At 36.2% G+C, this 27,598-nt stretch overlaps 1 protein-coding gene across 6 annotated transcripts in view; it reads right to left on the bottom strand.

Moving 5' to 3' along the window:
- MAGI3 (membrane associated guanylate kinase, WW and PDZ domain containing 3) overlaps positions 1-27,598 on the bottom strand; it is a 223,338-nt gene that overhangs the window by 40,899 nt on the left and 154,841 nt on the right. For 4 of the 6 annotated variants that reach the window (XM_046645054.1, XM_046645055.1, XM_046645057.1 and 1 more), the window contains exons 4-8: positions 22,305-22,514; positions 18,810-18,987; positions 15,528-15,607; positions 4,925-4,982; positions 524-618 (exon numbers count right to left, since the gene is read on the bottom strand). In XM_046645054.1, the coding sequence (XP_046501010.1) occupies positions 524-618; positions 4,925-4,982; positions 15,528-15,607; positions 18,810-18,987; positions 22,305-22,514 (621 nt within the window). The remainder of the gene's footprint in view (positions 1-523; positions 619-4,924; positions 4,983-15,527; positions 15,608-18,809; positions 18,988-22,304; positions 22,515-27,598) is intronic. The other 2 variants (XM_046645056.1, XM_046645059.1) reach the window with 1 other exon arrangement.

Below are 27,598 nucleotides of genomic sequence, written 5' to 3'. Positions count from 1 at the left end.
GGACCTATATATTTTAAAAATGCTCCCCAAATGATCCTGATATTACTAATACCTCACCATCCCAATTGAGAATCACTGATGTAGGCAAATAATATGGTAGATTTATTTAGTATTTGTTCATAACAGTTAATGAAGAATCCTGAATGGTTACTGACATTAGACTAAACAATTAACTTGGGAGAAGCTCATACTGAATTCGAGGTCTAATACTGGCCTGTCCTTAAACATTAGGAAACAATCCAGTCTTCAAATCAAAACCTAAAACCCATAACAAAGCTATTTAATCCCTTCTCCCAACAATTTCATACTTTTATATAAGCAGCATGAGAAAAATATCAGTATTCTCAAAATGTTCAGATATTTTATTAAAATTAATATGTTTACAAAATATGATTTGCAAAAATTAGACATTCTCTGTTGAATTTCAAAGTCCCAATACTAAAAAGTTCAAACATTTTTATTAGTTCAGTACATAAATCTCACAAGTTATTCTTGGAGGGAAAGATTGAAGAAAAACTTCTACCTGGTTTTGATGACCCAGTATCAGCCTGTCCTAACTGCTTTTTCCTTTTGGCTTCATCCACTGGATTTTCAAACTGGGTTTTCTGGTTAAGGTGACTGTAAAATGTAGAAAAATACACATTTCAGGTTAAGATGAAAGAGATTATTTTTAAGTAGACTATTATACCACTCCATCATCATAGTTTAAAGGACAAATATGTATCATTAGGCTATGGAACACAGAAGCTGAAAGATCACAGTGGAAGGGCTTTTTGGCAACTAAAGGCCCATAGAAGTCAAAGCTGCTGAAGCATTCACTATAGCTGCTTCATAAACGTACCCAATATAGCCAATAACAGTTTTCAAAACTGCAGTCGAAGGCCTCCTATCTAATGCAATCACAACTGTTGGTAACTGATAGGCTAATTTTTTTAAAAGACAGTTAATGGTAGGACGGCTTTAATTTAAGTTTCTCTAAAATGAAGCAGCTGTAGAGACACTTTTAAAGAAATCTGAGTACAGAAGTTTTCTAGAAGTTTACTATTACTTTTCCAACTAACTCACCCATATCAATTTAGCAGCAACTAAGAAAGAGATTTGCTCTTATCAAATTGTATCACAGAGCAACTCTTCCACGTTTAAATTTCCTCATAATTATATAATAATTAAATGAATTCTATAATTACAATATAAGTTTAACCAGTATTTCTGATTTGGGAACATTCACAACGGACTCCTGAAAAGCATACAAGACTGTGGGGGAAAGCAGAAGAGCACAGGGAGACTAAGAGGGTAGGAGATCAGCCAATGGTAGTCAATACACTATGCGTGATGGTATGTTTTACAGAGAGAACACAGCATTGGTTATTCTGGAAAGTCAGTTAAGCGGAAGTTGGTTAAGAATGCAACTATTGTACAAAAGATGTTTAAGACCACAAATAGGTCTAACAGAGAAGCAACAGGAATTATATTCTAGCACTTCCATAGTGCAAATATATTTCAGCCAAATGACATGCATTTTCCAATAGCAACCATTTTAACAAGAAGTGACATTAGTGAATAACAAAAATTAAACATCAAATCATGATAATTTCAGGGGCCAGCCACGTGGCGCAGTGGTTGAGTGCGCATGTTCCACTTTGGCGGCCCATGGTTTGCCAGTTCGGATCCCGGGTGCGGATGTGGCACTGCTTGGCAAGCCATGCTGTGGTAGGCATCCCACATATAAAAAAGTAGAGGGAGATGGGCATGGATGTTAGCTCAGGGCCAGTCTCCCTCAGCAAAAAGAGGAGGATTGGCGGTGGATGTTAGCTCAGGGCTAATCTTCCTCAAAAAAAAAAAAAAATCAGGAGAATTTCAGATTAAGATTGTCTTTAGATAGACTGAATATTACAAAACCTACATATAAATAGTCATACAACTTGGCTAATTACTTTGCCATTTGTGAACATTAATGGTGGTGATGGAGGAGGGAGCAGCAGGGGCCAAAAAAAAAAGAAACCTTCACAGCAAAGTATGCTAGCTTTCTCTTTGTCCTTCAGGCTTCTAGTGCAGTATTAATCCTGCAACAGATGTGGTTATTTAGTTTCAGAGCTCTAAATATGGCAAGTTCTATCTGATACTCTTTGGGTTCTGATTTCACTAAAACTCAAGTTTAAGTATGCTTCTGCTTCTTATGATGGGGGGGACCTCATCAACTGAGTTAACTGCTTAAATCTCTGTGAGAATGAAGATCTTCGCTGTTAAATTAGGTACGTTTACTATTGTTATTTACTAGGTACTGACATTTTACAATAAAACAACTAGAAACTGACACTTAGAAAAGAATAAACCTGTTTAGAAAGAACCTTGGCTCACTTTAACGTCATCAGCCAGAATGACCCACTTTGCCACCTAGGCACTAGAACATAAAAAGCAGTAACTTGTATTTATACTCTCTGTAATGTGTGGGAGAAGAGAGTAGAAGTATGCAAATGAGTAATCTTTTTCCTGAAAATTCTCTGAGAAAAGAATGTAAGATTTTAGTAAACAGAGTAATAACATCTGTCACCTTAAGACTACCTAGATTTAAACGCCACCCAAAAGACAAAACAAAAAAGTAAAGACACTCTCCTTTTTACTTACTTACACCCACAACATTATAAAGATGTAACAGACTTTGTTTTCCCTATAACTAGCTATGGGAAGTAAGAGAGGAGAATATTATGGATTATCAGAAAGATTAAACAAGGGTAGCAAACAAGCACAATTAAATATATAATATTTTGATTCTCATCTACATTAAAATTTTTCGTATAATATATGGATTTTTAAAATTCATCTCAACAAATCATTATTCTTTCATGAAGAGCTGGAGATATTAAAGCAGACATATATGTTGACTTCGCCACCTAAGTGCGTCAAGACATTTAACGCAATACAATAAGACAAAATTTCTAAATATATAAGCATTCTTATGAAAGGCCTGCCACTACATTTTTGGAACAATTTTATTTTCAGAAATAAATTAATCCATTTCAGAATCTCATCCTCTAAAGTAAATACCTACAAAGAAACTGCCATTGCAGTTGGTGTTACTACTACAAGGCTCCTGCCAAGAGCAATCACTGTGCCATCTGGTTTGACAAATTAAGAGAGCCAAAGAGTAGCCATTCAAGTAACAGCTTTTTATCTCCATCAGTAAACTCACTGCAGATTACTATGGTCGAGATTCAAAACCTAACTAATCTGGGAATCAAGCCACACTCCACAGCTCAGCTGACTCCATACTATTGTGCATCTTGAGTACAGCCTGCTCTTTCTTAACCTAATAAATTACCCTCCTATATAATGAGCTCGTTCTGGGAACAGTCATACAAAATCATGTCACTGCTGCTGCTGTTGCTTCTAATTCAGGCTATTTCACCCACCTCCATGACAACTGGGAGCAGGTCACTTCAGGATTTGCCCTAAAGTTGCTTCAATATTATATCTTTGCTTAATGGGAACCAGACCATTTAGCCCAAGATTTTACAACAGGCAAATAACTTTCACCTTTTGACCATGTATTCAAATTCACTTGGAATAAACAATGAGAAAATGAGAATCATTATCTCAGAAATATTCAGCAGTGTCAATGGCAAATAATAGTCAATTGAAGCCCAATTTAAATAGACTAAACTACAAAGGAAAAAAAAGTCCCATAAAACCTTTTCAGTTGGCCTTCAAATATTCCTTTGACTTGAAAACTGGTTTCTTCATTTCTTTATTTTAACTAAATAAGCTTTAGAAAAAAATAACAAAAGAGCTGCTGTATACTTTTCACATCACAGTATGATGAAAATATTAAATAACACAATGGAAATAAAATCAGCATAGCCTTTCAATGGAACCAAAATATTGACACTGTGAAGTTATATACCTAAGGGTCAAACTACCTGAGGTGTTTTCTTAGGGTACAGTTAGATTTTTAAGAAATCATTCCAAAAATCTCCCCAACTACAATGACTCAAGTACCAACCTACACATTACAATAAAGACTAGAGTTACAACAGGACTCAGACTTATTTACTTCATGCAAACAAGTGATGAAAAATAAATAAGCAATCACAAAACTAGAAGATTCTCCTGTTTGCTATTTTTCTAGATAATAATACCATTTTTGCTTCACCATCTAGGCAGTAGATTCAGACTCCTAGTTTCCAGGTAAACAGTAACGTTTCTGATGCAATTATTTGCCTAGTACTATATGCCTGAGGTCAAAATTCTATCGATGGCATCCAGAAAGAAAGCAATCCCAATGGTCATAACCATGTAGCAATGAGATAAATGAAGAAAATGGAAAGAAAAATTAGATGTTGACGTTATCCTAATTTCTCTGGCTAACATAGGCAGATGTTTGGTGCTCCACTCCAACATATACGTATGTTTAAATTTAACCATAACAGCTGTGTAAGAAGCAACTTTCACCTTCAAAAAGAATACTAAGTTTTCCTTGATTAAGTCCTCAAGTGAGAGAACACTTTCAATCATATACCTCAAAACTTTGGATCATTCTGGTACACTGCGCTTAAAGGTCTTTCACTGCTTTCAGAACCACACAGCTGTAGTGCTGGAAGTGATCTTAACAGTTCATCTAGTGCAGTGCCCTCATTTCACAGTTTTCTTTCTACTCTGTTTCTCTTCAGAAGCTGGAGTAGTAATGATAACATCTCCAGCTACTAATCACCTGGGCAACTTCTAACTCCATATTTACTTCAAAGCCGACTTCCAGGGAGCCCAGAGCCAGTGAAGTAAATGTTCACTGTCCCTATCTTCTCATTCCCCTAGAGGAGAACCCTGAAAGCTGGACTGCAGAAGCCTTACTGCGCTGTGCAGTATTCCCCGAAGCTGTATAATGAAAGGAAAAGATTTGGGAGAATACTAACTGAGGTAAGAAACTTACTCAACATAGTATGTCCCATACTGAGGATCTTCTATTTTCTCCCAGCCATAAGGAAGTTCTGTAAATAAAAAAAGAAAAAAAGAATTGAGTAAAATGCCAAATGCAAAACCAAAAGAAAAGAATTCACCAACAAGTGAATTTAAGTGTCTTTTATTTCATAATATCTGGGAGACAAACAGAAAGCTGAGGGCTCACTTTCAAAGAACAAATACAGTTTGCATCTGAGTGGCTTCTTCAACAGCCAGTGAGTGCCTCAGCAAGTAATCAGAAGCCCAGAACAAAAGATGACATTAAACTCAAAAGTGCTTATCTGAATCACAAGCCATAAAAATGCTAATTATCTTAAAAGTCATTTGGTATATTTTTTTCACTTAAAAAGCTGGATAATACTGACATGAGACACTCTTACCTAGTAGTCCAACACAAGCAGCAGCTGCTTGATAAATTTTTCACCATGATACATAAGATTTCTGTTATTTCTCCCATCACATTCTGACCCACTTCTCCCCAAAGGAAAGTCAACCTTGGATTTTGGCCATTTCAAGTGGGTAACCAAGATTTGCTTAAAACTTAAGAAAGTACCTACTTTCCCTGGCATTAACTTGATCTGAGCATCTGAAGGAAAATTTATCTAACTACCACAGTGCCTAGTATAAAATCTGTATTTGTGTATGGTAACAAAGAAATATCTCATGTAGGATTACTATATATTATTTATTCCAAGTAACTGACAATAAAATATAAACAGAAGAACTGAAGGTAGTTGAATTTCTGATAGTTAAAAAAAAAATTCTGGTCTTTTATCAATTATACATAGGAACCCAACAAGAAGGAATTTTTTAAAAACCCACAGTTGTATAGTATGATGACCCACACTTTTACTTTCAATTTCTTTTAGAGTATTTTTCTGCTATGCTGAAACACACAGACATGCACAGACACACACACACACGACGCATCCTACACAGTTAAAAGGCTTAGAAGATATCAGAAGGTTTATTAATTTTATACCATTTAGCTGCAATTATGATGTATTGACTTTGTAAGTAAAAATTCCATTATAATGAATCTGATAAGCTATACAAACTACTATGCTCTAAAAAACATTATTATTCCACATTCAGAATAAAAGGAGAGAAGAGAATGACCAGCTTCTTGATGAAAAGCTCTGAATCACCTCCACCTGTTTTCTCCAGAATATTTTTCTTCCTGTGTAAATACATATCGATTGGCGGTTTTGAAGCTTGGTGAACTCACCAAGTACCTGGTTGAAACGTCTGAGGTGGAAGAGATGAGAATAGTTGAAAAGTAACTACTATGTGAAAACAGAACAAAGCAGCTGAGAAGAACTGAGGCATACTTCAGTCCACTCTGCTCCTCCACATCTACAGAGCAGACAATCGTCAATTAACTAGGTACGATATTTTATAACCGAGCAACTATTATATGGATAAGAATATTTGTTGGATTCTATCTGCAAAAAATACTCTATAATAATATTACCAAAGCATTATCATTAACAATCTTCCAAGAAAGAGATTTTTTTCTGTAACAGAAATTTTCTTGAAATAGCATGAGAACTGAATGGTGCTGTGTAAGGATAAATTCTGCAACTGTACCACATGTGGAGTTATGCTTTGTCTTTAAAGAAGCTTGGAGAACTGAAGGAACTATAGAGACAGCTGAAACATTCCCTTTGGTATCTGAAAAATTGACTAAAAAGGATGCTTTAATACTTAATAAGGATAAAGGATCAACACAAATATATTTCAGGGTTAATCTGGAAGTTCATTCAGCATTTTAGTTAGCACTTAAAACAATTAGCAACTAACAGATAAAGCAGAGCCTTTTCTTTAGGAGAGTAAACAAATTGGTAATTTATCTTGTGGGTTATTTAGTAATGACTTTAAACCCTCACCAGTAATAGCATTATCCAGTTTTCTGCAGGGCAAATTAATACAAATAAAGAAGTGGTTATTATTTGCCCATTTAAATAAAGGTAATAAAAGCAAGACTAAAATACCTAGCAATTTTATACAGTATCCAGTGGGTCAGTTCATTCACTAATTTCCTTCCCTTTTTCTTCCTATATTTCCTTCCTTCCTTCTTCGTTATGCAAAATAACAATTAGAAAAACAACACAGCTCTTGACCTCAAGGAGTTCACAGTCTAAACAGGATGACAGAAGACACAAATCATATAATGAAGATAAACACAAGCTTTCTTGGGGAGTGCAGAGGAATGACCTCAATTGCCTGGTAAGAGTAGCTATCAGGAAAGCCTTCTAAAAGAGGGTGATGTCTTAAAGGGTGAGTTGGGACTGGGGAGAGGGAGACCATTCCAGACAGACCAAAGAACACTGAGGGTTAAGAATGCCTGGCATTTTCAGTAATTACGAATAATTTGATAGGGCTGGAGTGAAGGTTGTAGGCAAGGTGCTTGTCTTATAAGCACCAAATCACATTCCTGGAGTGCCATGTTAAGGAGTGTAATCCTCATTTTGATGATGATGGAACTGATTAAGCTGGACTGTGACATGATTAAATTTATATTTGAGAAAGATTATGGGCAGCAGTAATACAGCATGTGCAGATAGAGTGGAGTGAGAATAAAGGCAGACAAATAAGAAAATCATTAATAGCCTAGATAAGAAATTATGAAGGCTGGAATTAAGGCAGTGGTAGTGGAAACAGAGAGAAAGAATGCATAAAAGAAACAAGGAAGTCAAAGTAATAGGGCTCAATGACATGAAGATGGAGAGAGGAAAAGAGGGGAGGAGGCCAAGAGGATTCCCAGGTTAATGGCTCTTCTGGCACGAAAATGACACACTATCAGATGTTTATTGAATATTTACTATGAAAATAGCTGTGGGAATAGGAACAAAGTATTAATTTGGATTTAAAGGCATTTTGGTGACAGATAATATGTAAAAAGTGCCTAATGTAGTGCCTAGCACCATCGGACATTCTAGAGATGGTAGGTTTTTAAAGGTCAGAAATAATAGAACTTGGTAGTTAACTGTAATGAAGAGGATAAGGTGAGGAAAAAGTTGAAGATGATAACCAGCTTTTGGCTCAAGGAACTGGAATATGGTGTCATTTGTTGAGGGCAGGAACGGAAGATTTAGCTTAGTTTGGGAGGTCTTACCTTTGAGGGGCCTGTGCAATACCTGGTAGAGATATCTAACAATCTATTGGAAACATAAACCTAGTCCTGAAAAGAAAAATGTAGGAAGATAAGGATTTGGGAGATATTGTAGTTAGGCTATGGCATTAGGCAAGAGTACCTAGATAAATTATGAATAGAAAAGGTAGAGAATAGAACCTCAGTAGCATTAACAATTAAAGGAGCAGATGGAGAAAATAAGAATAGTTAGAGGAAATGGTGTCAAAGAAGACAGAAGAGGAGAACATGGTCAACACTAACAAATGCTTTAGAAAGCTGTCAGGACTAAAGATAGGGGCTGAAAAAGAGTTCACCAAATTTGGCAGTCAGGAGGTTATTGGTAATCTTAAGAAAAGAAGTTTCACTGAAAATGTAGAGGAAAAAATTCAGTGTATTATAGTACCGAAGAGTGAAATAGGAGTGGAGTCCTCAGAAGAGATGGCTCTTTTTGTTTTTTTGAAACTTGGTTGTGAAAAAGGTAGTGTGAGAACCACGGGAAGAAGTAGAGTCAAGAGAAAATATGTTTATTTACTTTTGAGATAAGCAAAGACCTAACCATATGGAAGCTAAAGCATAACCCCCAAAAGTTGATTCAAAAGGTAAAACTATTCCTGGCGTATCAAACAGCTGGTTGGTTCTAAAGCCCAAATATTTATCTTTCTTTCTTCCCTCTTCCCAAAATAGGACTTTTCTCACTTAAGTATATGAATTACAATTGTTTTCTTATTATGGAGCTCCAGTCGGTTGATAACTTTCTTTTATCATTCTCTAAGCTCGAAAATGACATCAACATTCAACACATTTTAGTATAAAATACGCTTAATTTAAACTTTCTTTCATCCTAAGAGAAAAGAAGTAAGCTGAGAGTAAAATGGACTCCTGATGTTGTAGTTTTAAAATGACTATTCAACCAAAACACCAATTATTTTATTTGAATGGAAGATAAATATGTACATCAATTAAACCATCAAATACAGTATACAAAGACAGTTGGGTTCTGAATATCAGAAGACTAGAGTGGAAAGGGCAAGTTTTTAGAAATTCTAAGGTTTTCCTAGAAGATCTTAAATATTCAGCACAATGCAAAGAATATCTTCCTACCTATAAAAATTTACATTTAAAATATTACTATTATTATCCCCTTTTGAGCATCTACTCTGTGCAAAGCACTGTGGAGAATACCAATATAAGCCAGACACAGTCTAGTATGGAAATAGCCCATTGTGGGGCTATTCTCCCCATTCAGGGAGGAGACATATACACAGCCAAAGTGGTAAAGGTTGGCTGAGCATAAACCAAATAGGCTCAAGGTTCCAAACTGCGGAGTCCCCACAGGTAAGTACAGGCAATGTTAGAAAGGCACACACAGTTGTGGGGACGGGTGAATAGCCCTTATATTAAAAGGTTTTGAAGATTCCTAGAATACTGAATGCAATTTTGGTTGCTCTATCTTAAGAAAGATATAATTAAGATGAACATATAATGTATTGTCTACTTTTGAGAGTAAAAGGGAATACTATTAATAATTATGCTAGGACAACAGGAATAAGCTGGATTAGTCCTGGGCTAACCAAGATATATGGTCACCTTAATGTAAAGAGCATAGGGAGACACACTTATCCAATTTTTCAAATTTCCATAGAGGGGAAAGAATGGGAGAAACATTTCCAGTTTTTCTGAGCCCCTTCATTTTCTTCTCCAAAGAAGAAAGAATGTCTTATCTGACTGAGGAGTTTTAGAAAATGAATTCAATATGCTTGGCTCAGGGCCTCTTGGTTTCTCTCCCTATTTTAGATGTCAGCCTGAAGGCAGAGAGGGTACAATCCACTCTGGTCTCCACCATGCCTGCCTTGTAGGAGAAGGCCTGCAGCTGAACAAAGAGGCCAGAGGCTGAATGCTTATGTCTGCCTCCTGTTGGGATAAAATATCAGTAAGCCCACACAGATGCAGAGCTAAAGCCATGGTCACTCATCAGCTGGCATCCTAATCTCATCTCTCTGTTTCCCGTGTCTTATTTCTCTATCAACTGCAAACTAGTGAATGAAGACAGACTTATTACTTATTGCCTCACCCCAGAATTTTAGAGATTAAAAAATATTTTCAAAAAGCATGACCAAAATATCTGGGGGATAGAGTAGCTTCTTTCCTTCCTCTTTCTTTTCCCTCCCTTCCTCCTCCTCTCTTTCCAAACATTTCAGTCTCTACTGAAAGGTGATATAGAGGAATATGACAAAATCATTGCCCTTATAGTTACAATGCAATATAATTAGTGCTACCATAGATATACATCATATGGTACTACTGAGCACAGAGAACACCTAATTCTGACCCTGAAGAGAATGACAGAGGAGGCTACAAAGAAATTATACTTTAGATTTGAGCTTAGAAGGATAAGTAGGTATGAGGCAGGTGGACACAAGGAACAAGGCTGGTTCCTGGCAGAAGAAATGGGCATATGGAAAAGACAAAAATGTCATATTTATGACATGAAAAAGAAATATAGAATATGGTTCAATTATAAAACACCTTCGATACTTCACCAAGGAGTCTAGACTTTATTCTGCTGACAGTAGGGAGTCATTACAGGTATCTGAGGAACGGAGAGGTATGAAGGCAGTTGTATTTTAGAAAGATTAATAGGCAATGTAGCCAAAGTTTTTTAATCATGTAGCCTTATCAGTAAAAAATATGAACATGTACCTACAAGATATATACATTTATTCATAAATATGTATGCTGCTGTTAGTGCCATCAAGTCAACTCTGACTCCTAGTGACCCTGTGTACAGCAGAGTGGAACCCTTCCTGGTCTTTGTGCGCCATCCTCTCACCTTCCAGCGCTATATCAGACAGTGCTCTGCTGCTGTTCACAGGGTTTTCATGGCCAATTTTTTCAGAAGTGGGTGGCCAGGTCCTTCTTCCGAGTCTGACTAGTCTGGAAGCTCCATTGAAACCTGTCCACCATGGATGACCCTGCTGGTATTTGAAATACTAGTGGCACAGCTTTCAGCATCAGAGCAACATGCAGCTGCCACATATGACAACCGACAGATATGTATGATATATGTGTACTTCTCTACTAATAAGTATGTAATAGAGCATACACAAAATACAAATTTACGAAGGAGATGAAGACTAAACAAATATCACTGTTTCACTTCAATGTGGTTTAAAAAAAGTGAAAACATGACATCTGAAATGTGTCAGCTCTGCCATTTTCTTTCTGTTAGCGTGGGCTTGCTATATACTTATATTACCTTCAATCGGTAGTATCTTTGCAGAAATCTTTTTAAGCCATATTTCAGCTTTGTGTGGATTAAAAGTATAAAACATAGTCTATAAATCCACTTAACTGGGCACAAGTAAACTGCAAAACGTCCCAGTGGCCTTGACATGAGTAAGGTGCCATGTCCATTCTTCCCTCCAGACACTCTGGGTGGCATATGTGACAATCTGACATATGGAATGAGTAAGATTGTCATTACTAATCTGCATATAAAATAGTAGAGAAGCTTAATTTATTTTTTTTCCCAATTGGAACATTGTGAAAAGTAAGTTCTGACATTTTCTTCCGGTACCCAAATAGATCTTTTGAGCACCACCATCTTAGAGATCACTGGCACAAAGCACATAGTTATTAGAGGAGGATCAGTAACTGTAGGAAAAAAGACCAAGAATAATCCAAGTGTGTGATGATCAGAGGAATGGAGAGGAAGATATAACATAAAGAAAAAGCATGAATAGGCAGAGGATAGATGGTTAGATAGCTGTGTGAAAAAGCAAATATAGCAAAACGATCATTGTAAAATCTTAGCGGTGGGCATATATGTATTCACTGTAAAATTCTTTCAATTTCCTATATGGTGGAAAGTTTTCATAACATATTGGCAAAATATGGAAAAAGAAAGCAACAGGAATTGGAAATTATATAGAGAACATAGCAAGAGGAGAGGAAGAAGTAAATATGACTCAAAGGATTTTGGCCCAGATGATTATGTGGATGGTACCTGTGATGGAAAGAAGGATGGGGTGACTTTAGGAGAAAGATGTTAAATTCAGTTTTAAATATGTTTATTTGAAGTGCTAGCAGGATAACCAAAAAGAAAGTCTCAAATGCAACAGGAAATACCGAAATAGAATTCAGAACAGAGGACAATATTAGAGATTTAGATAAGGGGCCAGCTATAGTAAATTGGTAGTTAAAGCTATGAAAATAAATACAGTCTACAAGGGAAAACAGGAAAAGGTAGAGAATTGAACTGAAACAATTAGTGGTCAGGAAAAGGGATGGAGACTAGCAAAAGAGACATGCCTGAGAAGACTAATAACTGCATTCACAATCTTTAAAAAGTCAACTTCTAGAGCAGTATACGTTCTAGTTTACAGTGGCAGATTTCACCACGAGGAACTCACTGTTGAAAGCCTTACAGACAAGAGAAGTATGTTATAAAAGATTATTCTAAAAATTATTTATTGAAGTATAATTTACACACAATAAAATGCACAGATCTTAAGTGCTTATTCAGGGATTTAAAAATCATAAGTGCTCGTTCAATCATAAAAAAACAAGTTCTGGCAACTGCGTGTGCCTGAGTAACCACTACCCCAAACAAGGTGGAAAAGACATCCATCATTTGAGAGAATTATTTCAATTCACCCCACTTACCTCCTCCCTCCTCGTTTTCTGACCTCTATCAGCATAGATGAGTTTGCCTGTTCTCAGACTTTAAATATTGGATAACTGAGTACCCATTCTTTTGTGTCTGGCTTCTTTTATTCAGCATGTTTTTGAGATTCGTCCATGTCATTGAGTGTTATCAACAGTTTTTTCTTTTTATTGATGGGTAGCATTTCATTGCAAGAATATACTGCAAATTGTTTATCCATTCTCTTGTTGATGGATATCTGGGATATTTCCAGGTTTGAGCTATTATGAATAAAGTTGCCATGATCATTCAGGTAAAAGTCTTTTTAGGAATAAATATTTTCATTTCTCTTGAGAAAACACCTCAAGGGAAACTGCCAAAAGTGCTCCAGAGTGTTCACATAATTTTACACCCCCACCCACAGTGCCAGTCCCAGCTACTCTACAATCTCACCGAACTTTGTTATTGCCAGTGTGTGAACTGTAGCCCTTCCAGGGGGCAGGAACCACTGCACTGATGACTAACGAGAAGCAACTTTTCATGTTCTTATTGGCTATTCTTTTATCTTCTTTTGTAAAATGTCTGTTCAAGTCCTTAGACCATTTAAAAAGTAACTTTATTAAGGTATAATTTACATATCATAAAAATCACTTGTTTTAAGTATACAATTTCAATGATTTTTAATAATTTCCTGAGCTGTGCAAGCATCACTAAAATCCAGTTTTAGAACATTTCCATCACCCCAATAAGATCCCTTGTGCTGTTTACAGTTAATCTCTATTCCTGTCCTCAGTGCCAGGCAACCACTAATCTACTTTGTCTCTATTGATTTGCCTATTCTAGACATTTCACATGAATGGAGTCATAAAATAGCTGGTCTTCTGTGTCTAGTTTCTCTTACTTAGCCTAATGTTTTTGAGGTCTGTTCATTTTGTAGCATGTATAGTGTTTTTTTTTTTTCTATTGCTGAATAGTATCCCATTATATGATTACATCATATTTTATTTACCCATACATTGGTTGATGGGCATTTGGGTTGCTTCCACTTTTTAGCTATTATGCATGTTGCTCCTATGAATAATTATACGCAAGTCTTTGTGCAGACTTATGTTTTAATTCCTCTTGGGTAGATATCTAGGAGTGAACTGCTAGGTGATATGGTAAATTTATATTTAAGCTTTTAAGAAACTGCCAAACTGCTTCCCAAAGCAGTTGTACCATTTTACATTCTGCCAAGCAATGTACAAGGGTTACTATTTCTCCCCATCTTTGCTAATTCCAAAGTCATAAAGATACTCTCGTAAATTTTCTTCCAAAGGCTTTTGTGATTAGTTCTTTGATCCACCTGAAATTACTTTTAGTGTCTGGAGTGAGGTATAGTTGAAGTTCATTTTTCCTTATGGATATCCAGTTGTTCCAGCACCATTTGTTAAAGAGAATTTTCTCTCCTCATTGAATTGACTTGGGCACGCTGGCTGCAAATTAAGCGATCAAATATGTGTGCTTCTATTTCTGGATTCTTTATCCTCACCCATTGATCTATTTATCAATCTTTATGCCAATACTGCACTGTCTTGATTATTGTAGCTTTATAAGTCTTCCAATCTTGTACCCTAAATCCTTTACCTTTGTCCTTTTTTAAGATTGCTTGGCCAACTACAGCCTTTGTATTTCCATATATATTTTAGTCAATTTCTTCAAAACAGTCTTTTAGGACTTTGAATGGGACTGTATTGAATCTAGGTATCAATTTAGGGAGAAGGAACATCATTAACAATATTGTGTCATCCAATCTATGAATACAGTATGTCTCGTCAATTATTTTAGTTCTTCATTAATTTCTTTAGTGATGTTTTGTAGTTTTTAGTGTAAAGGATTTGCACATCTTTCAGTAGACTTGCTCCAAGGTATCTAATTTTTTTTTACATCGTTGCAAATAGAATTTAAATAATTCTATTTTCCAATTGTTTGCTCCTAGAAATATTCTTAATACTGTAATCATGTTGAACCAAATATGTGTTAATTCTGTTTGTTTTTTTTATAAATTGGAATTCAATCTATAGGAGGACTGCCTGAACCTCATTCTAAGCCACTCATTTTTTAACCAAGGTAAATAATTTCTTATGAGTGATACAAAATGAATGCAAATTTTATTCATCTGCATCCTACATTCAAGAAGATATAGTAAAGAATTTTGGTTGGGGAAAATTCTGTAAGACTAGACCATTAAACAGAACCTCTAATATATAAGACAGATAAGTATTATTAGCTAATGATTCTTAGAGGAATAGTTTTTCTGCTAAGCAGTAAAAATTGTGTGTGGGGTGGGGGTGCAGTGGGGGTATGTTAGAGACTTTCACTGAGTTTCTACTGCTGCTCTAAATGGCTACTATAGATACAAGTATCTCTATCTTAATGACACTAAATACATTTTTGAAGGCTCAAGAAGCATGATGAGGCTATCCTGTGGTTGAGAATGTACCTAATTTATAAATATATTTATTTAGAATTTTAAAAGTTTGTCTTTAAAACAAATCTTTAAAAATGGGCAAATTTACTTTCACTAAGATTTTTTAAAAATAGGATTTAACTGTATAATCCTCAAAAAGAGAGAAAGTCTCTCATAAAATTAGATATAATGACCAGAGTCAGTTGATTATGATATCCACCCACTGCTATGTGCTTATGCACATTATGTTTTATTTAGGGTATTGGAAAACTCACTATGTAAGCAAGAAGAGCAAGCAGGGATTAAGAGAATAAGTATGGTATAAAAGGTTTCTGAATCTCTACCTCCATCTTCACAGTCTTCAGGGGCTTTGGCTTTCTTACAAAGACGAGGATCCAACCAGGTGGTTGTCTTGGTATTGTGGCTGTAGAATAAACATTTCAATTAGAACTAGCACAGTAAAGAGGAAGAAAAGTATTTCAAAAGCAAAGACTTAAAGTGACTATAAGGTATACGATGTTGGAACATTTATCTCCTACAGGCTCCGTTTGTAGACCTCTGATTCAAAATCCTATTGTTCTCCCTCCATTACTTCAAAACTGCCATAAAGGAAAGGTAATGCTTGAGGCATTAATTCGAGAATGAAGACTCTCAGGAAAGGATGAAATGCCAAGTGCAGAATAAAGATACTTATTTAATCAGTCAAAATGTGAGCACATAGCCCCATACTGTGCATTATCTAGATGAAAAAGCTGCACTGAAAACCTTATTTGCTTGCTGGCTGAATTCTTTCCTTCCTCCCTTCAAAAAACACTCTATTTCTTAAATGCCTGTCATGTGTGGGCACAGTGCTGGGGGCTGGGAATACAGAGATAGAGCCTCTGCTCTCACAGGGGCTCTTTAAAATAAAAGTGTTAAACGAAAGTTTTAAAGTGTCTGTTTTTGCAACACGCAAGTAAAAATGATGGGTATAGTTAAACTCAACTCTACAAAACTAAGTCTTCATTACCATGGACCATATATTTAACAGAAAAAAACCCCACAGAGAACAAAAAATTCCCCCCCCCCCCCCACCCTTTTATATGAAGTAGGCCACAGATGCTTTCAAAGAGCAGTGTCTGTTAAATTTCGCTATAGGTCACAATCAGTTAGCTTCAGACCAGGTCACCATGCAGCAGATCTAATGCTAAAATAAAACTATAACACAGCTAAGTGGACAAACAGCGTTATGGGTTAAGTATCTGAACTATGAGGTTATTAAAGAAAGAAAAAATCACGGAAGAAAATATATAGGAAGGTAACAAAATGTAAATTAAAGTTATTAGCAAAGTAGTGTGAGAGTAACCATGTGAACAAATTATCTTTTCTTGGTGTCTTTAACATGAGATTAACTCACTAATCTCTAAGCTGACCACTCAGGAAACGAAGCCAATGGTTTCAGGGAATAGTCGTATCTTCCATACCTTTTCTAATTCCTGACCTATTCACAGAGCTGGCTATGCAGCCCCTTCTTACACACTGCCAGGTATGCTACTAGTTGGTAGACTGTAGTAGGAACACATTTTATATGCTGGATAATGGATAATCTAAGGAGAAATCTGGATCATTTTTAGAAAGTCTGTGTTACTCATTCTGTCAGAGAAAGAATTTCCCCAAACTAAAACCAGTTAAATCAATTTCAGCAAAACGAAAAGGATCAGAACTCCAAAGAGACCTAGGAGTATGCAGATGTTAGGGAAAAAAAGAAATCTTAGCATATCTTGCTAAACAAACTTCAAAATTGCTACATACGAAAATCTTAACTTTGGTTAATGATCTAAAATTTTTACTGCTAAATTAGCAGATGTAGGCAATCTGCTAGGATTTTACCCAATATTTCCCAAGGTAAAGAAATGCCCATAGGAGCTATACCCAAAACATAATAGCTAAAGATTATGGACCTATATTAGTATTCTTTATTTGCAGAAGCATGATTAAACAGCAGCAGTAACTCAGACCAAATACATTAGCTATAGCAAACAGGAGAGCTTTATCTAGCAGCAAATAATATTCAACTACATTCTAGATATTAGTCCCTTATCAGGTACATGGTTTGCAAATATTTTCTCCTATTCCATAGGTTGCTTTTTCACTCTGTTGATTGTTTCCCTGTGCCGCGCAAAAGTTTTTTAAGTTTGATGTAGTCCCATTTGTCTATTTCAGCTTTTGCTGCCTGTGCTTTTGGTGTCACATCCAGGAAATCCTTGCCAAATTCAACGTCGCGAAGCTTTTCCCCTAGGTTTTCCCCTATGTTTTCTTCTAGTTTTATAGTTTCAGATCTTACATTTAGGCCTTTAATCCATTTTAATAATGTTCACCTATAAAGACATTTCTTTTATAAATTCTTCCCCTACCCTTATAATTTACTCTCTTATTCGTATTTGCAGGGTGATACTGTCAGATTCAACGTCTCAAAATCTGCTTCTGAAGATATTAGCCACTTTTAGTGACTCTCCATCTTACTCTTGGGGGTTTACTTCTAAAGTCAGCATGAAAGTCACGTCTAAATCACCCTTGAAAAATCCCTAAAATCGTCCACAGAGAAGAATATACCTGATTTTGTCTGTTTTGTATAATCCTGGTCATTAATGCCTATATAAATGTATAACATAGTTAACAATGTACCATATATGGTAAAAAGAACACCATGCACACAAAATCTATGTCTTTTGAACACTAGAATCCCACTTGTTACAGCAAGATGCTCACTCTAAGGGACGGAGATGGAATTTTGGACCAATTGAGGAAACAGATTCAAGTCTTCTACCCCCTAAATCATTTCTGAGTAGATCTTCTTTGAGTTTAGTGTCCAGCCTTCAATATTTTAATTGTTATTGAATTGCTGTATTCTGTAACTTCACTCCATTCATCTTCTACCTCTAAGCAAATTACTTTAAAGATGAGAATTACAGCTGCATGAGAATATAAAAAATACTTCATAATGAAACTTCTAATAAATTATTTATATGACATATTTGTATATTTGTTCTCAGGTACAAACAATATAAAACATTAGGTTGATTGAATACATGTGATATTCTATATCTCTATAAATATATTTTTATTTATAATAATAGTGCTTTCTCATAAAACAGTTTTATTTTTTGTGAATTTATATTGTATCAATTACTCTGAGGATCAGCGATATTTTCCTCCTACATTATTTAACTATATTGCCTGAATACATCAAATCTAAACTCTAGGACTGAAAATATTTAGCTCAGATAATAAATACACCCCCCACCAAATGATGATAATTCTTGAAATGCTCATTGAACTTGAAAATCTATCCAAAAGTTAAAGAAAAAAAGCAAAACACCCTTTATGCCTACATTTTTCATTATTAGTGATAAATCTGTTTTTAATCGTCCTGTTTTTTTAAAACCATAGGTTTTAAAATACACTATTCCTTTATCCAATAAAATATCATCCAGGGAAATAGTTACACTAAGAATCAACTGTAACTTGTAAAAAAGTATTTTTAAAGAAAGAAAGAAGAAATAAAGTCTGGTGAAATGAGGTTAAAACACTTTGAAGACAAGCCTCACGGTGGCGGCACGTTAGAAAAGACACAGACATTTGCTTACTCGATGAAGTAGACCATCCCCGTGTCAGTGTAGGCCATTTCCCAGTTTTTGGGCAGTGGTTCCAGATTCTCATCTCTCATCATGTAATTTCTAAAGTCCATGGAGCTATTTGTTTGGTTGTAACTTGGGACAGTCTTCATCCAATCAGACGACTCAGAATGCCGCTCTCTGTTTTCCGCTATTCAAAACAGAACAGTGTGAAAAGTAGGTAAAGTTACACTCAAACAGCCCGCTTCGTTTCTAACAAAATGCCAAATATTTAGTGCGAATTTCCCTGTCTATTATGTCCACATTCTGTATAATTTTTGAAAAACAAATAAACATACTGAATTTTTTTCATTTGCTAAGTGACGTTAATCCTGTACAGCACCTCTGATACTAGTCTGGGAAAGAAGCAAAAAACAACACTAGAATCAATTCAGCATGTACTGAATATATATCAATCTATATATATATATATATATATATATATATATAAGCCGCCACAGCACTTACACAGTACTTTTATATGCCAGGTTCTATTTTAAGCACTTTACATATATTAACTCATAATCCTCACAGCAACCCTCTGAATATATATTATCACTATTCCCATTTTACAGATGAGAAAACCAAGGCACAGTGAGGTTAAGTTAATTTAGTCAAGGTTACACAGCTAATAAACAACAGAGCCAAGATTTGAATCTAAGTGGTCCATGTTCCTAACTGCTATACCAAGCTGCCTCACAGACATTTAACATAGGCCTTTAAAATAATACTAATTTTGGGGGGCTGGCCCCGTGGCGTAGCAGTTAAGTTTGCATGTTCCTCTTTGGTGGCCTGGGGTTTGCTGGTTCGGACCTATGCACTGCCTGTCAAGCCATGCTGTGGCAGGTGTCCCACATATGAAGTAGAGGAGGATGGGCATGGATGTTAGCTCAGGGCCAGTCTTCCTCAGCAAAAAGAGGAGGATTGGCAGCAGATGTTAGCTCAGGGGTAATCTTCCTCAAAAAACAAAAAAATAATTTTTAAAAACTACACTCAATATACTTCCTGCTTTTAAATATAATTCTCTGTTGGTGATATTAAAATCCTTTTATGGTCCCAAATTCCATAATATAGGTAAGAATACTAAAATTTGGTTACTGTCCAGGGAGTTCACAATTCATGCACTTAAAACCCGTTTCTAGAACTTAAAAGATAATAAAACTGTAACTCCAACCTGCAGGCAAGGCCTCAGAATCAGAGAATCTGACAAGAGGCCTTAGATATCATTACATATCTTTCCTTACAGTACTTCCACTCCAACCATCCTTTATCCAACCAAGTTCTATAATCCATTAATCCTACTACTTACTACCTTCCACTGTTCCTCACCCCCCATCCACCCCATAGTCATGTCCTCATTGCCCTACTGACCCAACTTAAATTCCACGACTAACCACCATAGTCACTCCCGTGTACATACTCTGATTCCTTTGCCCCAACCTTACGTCATCATACTTGCCTGGCTGAGGCATAATTCTGCTTAAATTTCACTCTCCACCTACTCTACCTCAGCACACGTGGCTGAACACAGACAATGCTTACTAGTTCACTTTTAATTCACGATCACTAACCTCAAGAGGGCACTTAATGATGTGCGAAAAACCACAGGACATTTCTTTAGTCCACTCACTCTGACACTCTCCTACATAACCTCTTCATACCTTCCTTCTCCTTACATCTTCCAGTACTTCTGTCTTATCCCTAATCTCATTTGATGACCTTGTTTTCTATTTCACTGAGAAAACAGAAGCCAGCAGAAGAGAACTTCTACAAATTCCCCCACCACATCTACACAGCAACTGTGCCCATGTACTCCACCTTCTGCTGCTATGGAGGAACTGTCTGTGCTCCTAGATGAGGTTAACTCTCCAGTTATAAATTCTATCCCATCCACTCTTGCCTAGAGCAGTTCTCTCGCTCTCTCTCTTGCATCACCAATCTTCCCTATCTAGTAGATCACATCCATCTATATAAAAACAAGTTATTTCTTGATTCTTAGAAAGAAAGAAAATAATTCTTTTTCTCCTCTAGCAACCTCCCCATTTCTCTTCTCTTTACACCAAACCTCCTTGAAAGAGTTTACACTTACTACCTCCACTTCCACTGTTCCATTTATCTCTGGAACTCACTCCAACAAGGCTTTTGATTTCTCATCAATAAAACGGTTCTTATCAAGGTCACCAGCCATCTCCATATAGCTAAATCCAATGATCAATTCTCAGTGCCCATCTTACCTGAGCTATCAGTAACATCTGACATAGCTGGTCACTCTCTTCCTTGAAACACTCTCTTCCCTGGCTTCCAGGACTCTGCACTCTCCTAGTACTCTTCCTACCTCACTGGCTCTTCTCAGTCTCCCTGACCTCCTATAGCGGAGTGCCATCTCAGGGCTCAGTCCTTGGACTTTTTCTCTTCTCTTTCTAGACGCTCTCTCTTGGTGATCTCATTCAGAGTCATTGCTATACAAGCTATATGCTAATGATGTCCAAATATTTATCTTCAGATAAGAACACAGACTTTTAAGTCCAACTTTAAACATGGTCTTTCCAACTGGATGTCTCATGGACATCTCAAACTTATAATACATAGCTCTGAAATTAGTTCTGCTGTGATTCTGTGGTTTTCTGCTCATGCTCTCAATTAGAAGTGTAAGATCTCATAAGCAGTCACCACATCATTCAGGGGTACTCGAAAGGAGAAGGGTCCCCACTACTACAGTTCTGTTGGTTTTGCATTCAATGAAAAATATGCGAGTCGCACTCGGACATTTTATTTGAGAGATTCAGAATTTAAACTCAAGATGTTGCTAACAAATCTTTCAGGTAATTTTTATTAGCATATTTTCAAACCTCTGAACTTTGTTTTGGTTGAAAGCTATATAGTTATATGTCACTTAATGACAGGGATATACTCTGAGAAATGCGTCGTTTTCTGTCATCGTGCGAGTATCATAGAACGTATTTACACAAACCTAGATGGTGTAGCCTACTGTATACACACTGAGGCTACATGGTACTAATCTTATGGAACCACCATTGTATACGTGGTCCACTGTTCACCAAAACATCATTCTGCAGCACATGACTATATCTTAAAACATCAACATTTTGTTCACAGCCTGTAAAGTAAAACTTAGGCCAACAAGATTTCCATATTCCAGCATCAGAAATGAATCCCAAATCTTTTAAGCAGCCGGGTAATGGCCTACTATATTACTACTAATGACAACATTATTGATTTATCAAAATTGCCACTTGGGGCAACTCCAATTTACAAGGTGATTGACAGAGATGTTCTTTGTTCCATACAAAACCTTTAAAAAAAATTAGAATCCTTTCACTTGCTTTGCATATGAATATGGAATTATCTTTCACATAATTTTTGTAAAAAATTTTACTACTTCCAATTCAGCATCATGTTAAAGGCAACCTGTAAGATCAGTTAGAAGTCGTTCATCTATTCACAAACCTGCACCTCCACTGCCGTTAACAGCTTCCTTGTCCTCATCTTCTTCCTCTTCAGGAAGAGAACTGTCCATTCTTTCCATCTTGCTGACAGATGTAGTTCGTTTCCTTTGGGATTCTGTGTCAAACTCATTATCAAAAAGGACCTGATCAACTGGATCTGGCTGGAAAGGGCTGGGTTCTGCTGGAGGCTTGGGGGTTCCATAGAAGTTTCCTGAAGTGAACGAAATAACAGCAGCTGAAACTAATGTTGAACGGACAGTCAGGAGAATATGACCTAGTGTGTGTCTCTGCCCTGTTATCTTATACTCAAGTTTTTGAACACCAAAAGGAGGCCAAAACACTTCTTGGGAGAAGAGGAGGCAGAAAGAGCATAAAGAATTAATTTCTCAAATGCCCTTCACCATGTATTATCTAACATTATCCAACATTTTAATACTGTTTGTACTAAAACTAGGAAGTTGACTTTATGTATGTAGGTTATTTATTCCTACAGGGCTTGCCTTCTATGGGTTCTAAATTAGGTCCTAATTTGTGAATTTAAATGCATCAATGCTCTCATGTAAGACTAATTGGCAAAAAAAAAAGTGGGAGTTAAGGAGGAAAAAACTAACTCAAATAATTTTGTTCTGATGTGTAACATAATGAACTATTTTGGTAAAATGAGGAAATATGTGGGCAAAGGATAAAGCTAAGAACTAACCAGTCTGTGCTGAAATGTAGGCTGTTTATATAAAAGTAATTTTTAAAAGTTTTTCTGAGCATTCTAATTATATTATTTTATCTGACAATTTACTGAACAAATAGAGACATTATTAGCATAATTCAATATTGGCTTATTCTCAGGAAAGCAAGAAATACTTTAAATGTTAAGTCTTGAGGATCAGTAAATTTTACAGTAAAAATTAATGTTCCAGAATAGAATGAAAACAATTGAATATATTCTCAATTTGGCATGTAGTTCCCATTAGGCAGCCAAATACAATGGGACAGCACTCAATAGGTCTGGCTACATTGACAGTTTGTGGCTCCTGCTGGTTTTGATCTTATATCAATCACTATACTAATATCATAGAAAGATAAATATGGTTTGGGAATAAAATACTCATGATCTTCTCCTTTTTTTTTTTTAATGCTTTTTTGGTGAGGAAGATTGGCTCTGAGCTAACAACTATTGCCAATCTTCCTTTTTTTAATCCCTCCCCAAAGCCCCAGTACACAACTGTATACCCTAGTTGTAAGTCATTCTAGTTCTTCTATGTGGGACGCCACCACAGCATGGCTTGATGAGTGGTATGTAGGTCTGCACCCAGGATCCAAACCAGTGACCCTGGGCTGCTGAAGCAGAGTGCATGAACTTAACCACTTGGCCACAGGGCTGGCCCCCTGTTTTTTTTTAAGTCATATCTTCTAATCAAATTCCTTGGCTCCTAAGGAGGTAATTAGGATATTTATTCACATAAGGTAAATTGATGGGCTGTTTATTGGATTATTTAAGGTAAACACAATTTACTTTAATTCATGCATGCTTTGAGGGGGAAAGTATTAAGATGAATTCTTCAGAAATTTGACTTTGGGCAGTAATTGTCATTTAAGTACTGAACACAAAATAATGAAATCAAACCAAAAACTTTTCAATTGTATTTTGCGTCTCCCCACTCAACTACTTCCTTGCTTCCAAATCTATGTTTGAAATGGAGTCACTCCTGTCAGGCAGATGGATTCTGCAAAAGTTCCTACTAAAAAAGATTAAGAGGATCTCTGCAAACTCTCTTGCCCATAAGTAGAGCAAGGAGTCAGTGAAAAAGCCAGTTCGCACTTCTCTGGGGCAGAGGGCACAGGAATGCTCTAAAGAGAGGTTACCTGGGGAGCGGGGTGCTCTCAGATCTCTATTTGTCCTGCATTACGTCCAATAATCACAGCACCAAGGAATTTGGATGCACCATGATGAAAGTGAAAAGCCCACTTTTTCTAAGGATGGTAGTTTTACTAGAAACACATTTTTCAGTGTATTTTTGGTAATTATTACCCAATTCTAGGAAGTTCAACTTTTTCTTAGGGTGAAAATTAGAAAAATTCAGGATATTATGATTGGTATCCATAACCATTGATAAGATTTTAGGACCTCATAATAAATTCTGGCAGTTTCCTTATTTTAAAAAAAATTATTGGGCTTAGATCAAAAAGAAAACTAGCATTGGCTATAAATAAATTAGATCTATTTGTCTTGAGTTGTTGGTAAATATGAAGAGTTCAGATACAGCAAGATATAAAACTATGAGGGGCTGGCCTGGTGGCACAATGGTTAAGTTTGCACGTTCTGCTTCAGCAGCCCCGGGTTCGCCGGTTCGGATCCCAGGTGCGGACCTACGCACTGCTTGTCAAGCCATGCTGTGGCAGGCATCTCACATATAAAGCAGAGGAGGATGGGCACAGATGTTAGCTCAGGGCCAATCTTCCTCAGCAAAAAGAGGAAGATGGGCAGCAGATGTTAACTCAGGGTTAATCTTCCTCAAAAAAAAAAAAAAAAGAAAGAAAGAAAAAAACTAAAAATAACTAAATAAAACTATGAGATTTACGAACCCTGACTATAGTTATCAACAGGAAAAATTTTTTCATCTTTTTGAAGCTGTTTTGGAGCTTTTTGTGTTTCTTTTTTCTTTGCTGAAGGCTTTTTCATTTTTATAATAGAATTACCAACTATTAAATATTTTAAACATATATAAAATCACAGACAATAGTAACAGAATAGTGTTAGACACATCCTTATGTATTTATTTATACATCCTCCAAATATTAACTTTTGCCAGATTCCTTTTAGGTCTCCTTTTTTTCCCTCTTCAAGGACATATATATATGGTCACATACACAGTTAGAGCCTTAACTTCCTAACTTCCTTAACTTTTTCATACAATTATACTTCTAAGACTTATTCCTGTTGATACACTGTAGATTCTAGACCATTTAACTGCTGTATAACAGTCCAGTTTTACGAACAAATTAAAATGTACTTTATTCATTCCTCTACAAAAGAGAGTTGTTTGGATCTCTTACTGCTTTAAATAGGGCTATAACGACTATTCTGGTACATGTCTACATACGCACACAGACAATGGCTTCTCTAGAGTAGGCATATAGAGAGGGAAGTGCTGGGTCAGAGTTCTGTGCATCTTCAAATTTACTAGCTATCGCTAAGAAGCTCTCCAAAGGGACTGTATCATTTTATACTCGTGCCAGCAGTGTATGGAAGTTTCCATTTCCCACAATTATCAGACTTTAAAATTTCTGCAATCTGGTGGGTGTGAAATGGTAGAAGATTGTTATTTCAATTTGCATTTCCTTTGAATTGAGCACACAGTAATTAATAATATGTAATATGCCACTTTGTCATATACTATGTTCTTATACTTAACAAAACGTAGGAGAATATCTTTGAGATCTAAGGGCAGAGAAGGAATTCTTAAACAAAACTTCAGAAGCACAAATCATAAGAAAAACAATGATAAACCTGACAAACAAAAATTAAGGATTTTTGTTTAATGAAGAAACACAGGACAAAGTTATTAGGTGACATAATGGGAGAAAAAGCTATATCCAATAAGGGATTGGTACTAAATAAATATCTAAATATCTAAGGAATGTCTGCAAGCTGGAATGTGATTGAGAGCCCCATTTAAAAAAATGGACAAAGCAAATGAACAGACAATTTGCAGGAGTCCAAAAAAACTAACAAGCCTATGAAAAGATGCTCAAACTCTCTGACTACCAGAGAAACAAAAATTAAAATGAGATACTACTTCTATAAACCACCAAAATGGCAAAATTATAAAGCTGGATAATGTCAAGCGTTGACGAGGATATGGGGTCATTACTGTAGCCACTACAGAACCAAATCCTCATGCACTGCTGGTGGGAATGTAGACTGCAAGGCTATCCAAAACTACTTCATCAGATTAAGTATACGTATACCTTATAACCCAATAATTCTGCTCCTGGGTACACATATTCCACAGACATTCTCATACAGCTCTATGAGAAGACACGTGTGAGAATGTTTGTTCCAGCTTTATCTGTGGTGATGGAGAGTTGGAGGCAATCTGGAAGTCCATTACCAGCAGAATGGTTAAGTAAAATGCAGTGGATGCACAACATGGAGTACTATGCAGTGGTTAAAAAGCAATGAATTATGTGCAAATAAAGTATAGCAACATATATGAATCTAAAAAACATAGTAATAAATGAAAACATTTAAAAACCAAAATATATAACACAGTCCAGATGTAAATAATAAATACATGCACACAAGACACAAGACACATTTTACAAACACACATAAAAACAAAAACATACATATTAAACATCAGATACATAAAATCAGATACAGCAAGATATAAAACTATGAGTTTTATTTAGTTATTTTTAGTTTTTTTCTTTCTTTCTTTCTTTTTTTTTTATGGTTGCCTATAAAAGAGGGGTGAATGAGAGTAGGCTATTTCCATAAAAATAAAAAATAAGTAGCTGTCATTTCCTCTGAGAAGTCTTCACTGGCCACCTTCCCTAAATAAAACATTCCTATTATTTTCTTTAAATCCCTTGTTTTTGTTTCCTTCATAACATCTCAATTTCTAGTTACGTTGTTTGTTTTTTCACTGCCTTCCCCGCTAAGATATGGGATTTATTAAGGCAGTATCAATTCAATATTGTTCATCACAGTATCTCTAGTCTCTCTTATAGTGCTTGGCACATAGCAGGTACTTAACAAAGGGACTGTTGAATGAATAAAGGAGGATGAAATGAATGAATGAATGAATGAGTTATGGGAGCTAAGCCCAGAAAGGCTAGGTGGGTCAAACTCAGCAGGCAAAAGGAAATCACTGAAGATTCTCAGGACTCGGAGAGAGACGTGACCAGAGCTGTACTTGAGGAAGACCAGCATGGCAGCAATGCGCAGAAAGAGCTGGATAGAGCGAAGAAGTTGGAACAAATGAGATTACCTGCAATAGCCCAGACTTGAGCTAGTCCTGTGGGCCTTCAATGAGGTGACGAAAGTGAAAAGAAAGGCACTGTGAAAGCTGCTACAAAGGAAGAAATGACTAGATTTGGTAACAGACTGGATGGGAACTGGGAGAAAAAGAAGGAAGTGATGACTCCACCGTTTTGAACTCATAGTGCAGCCAAAGAGAGAAATTACGAAGAATTACTCTTTTGGATAGAACACAAAAGCACATTTGGATATGCTGAATTCAATGTTAGGTATTTACTGAACACCACCTCTAGGCACTGAAGATAATATTGAAT

Source organism: Equus quagga, chromosome 18 (genome assembly GCF_021613505.1).
Source record: "Equus quagga isolate Etosha38 chromosome 18, UCLA_HA_Equagga_1.0, whole genome shotgun sequence".
NCBI lineage: Eukaryota > Metazoa > Chordata > Mammalia > Perissodactyla > Equidae > Equus > Equus quagga.
Note: the sequence above shows the minus strand (reverse complement) of the source record. Positions and strands in the feature narration are given on the sequence as shown.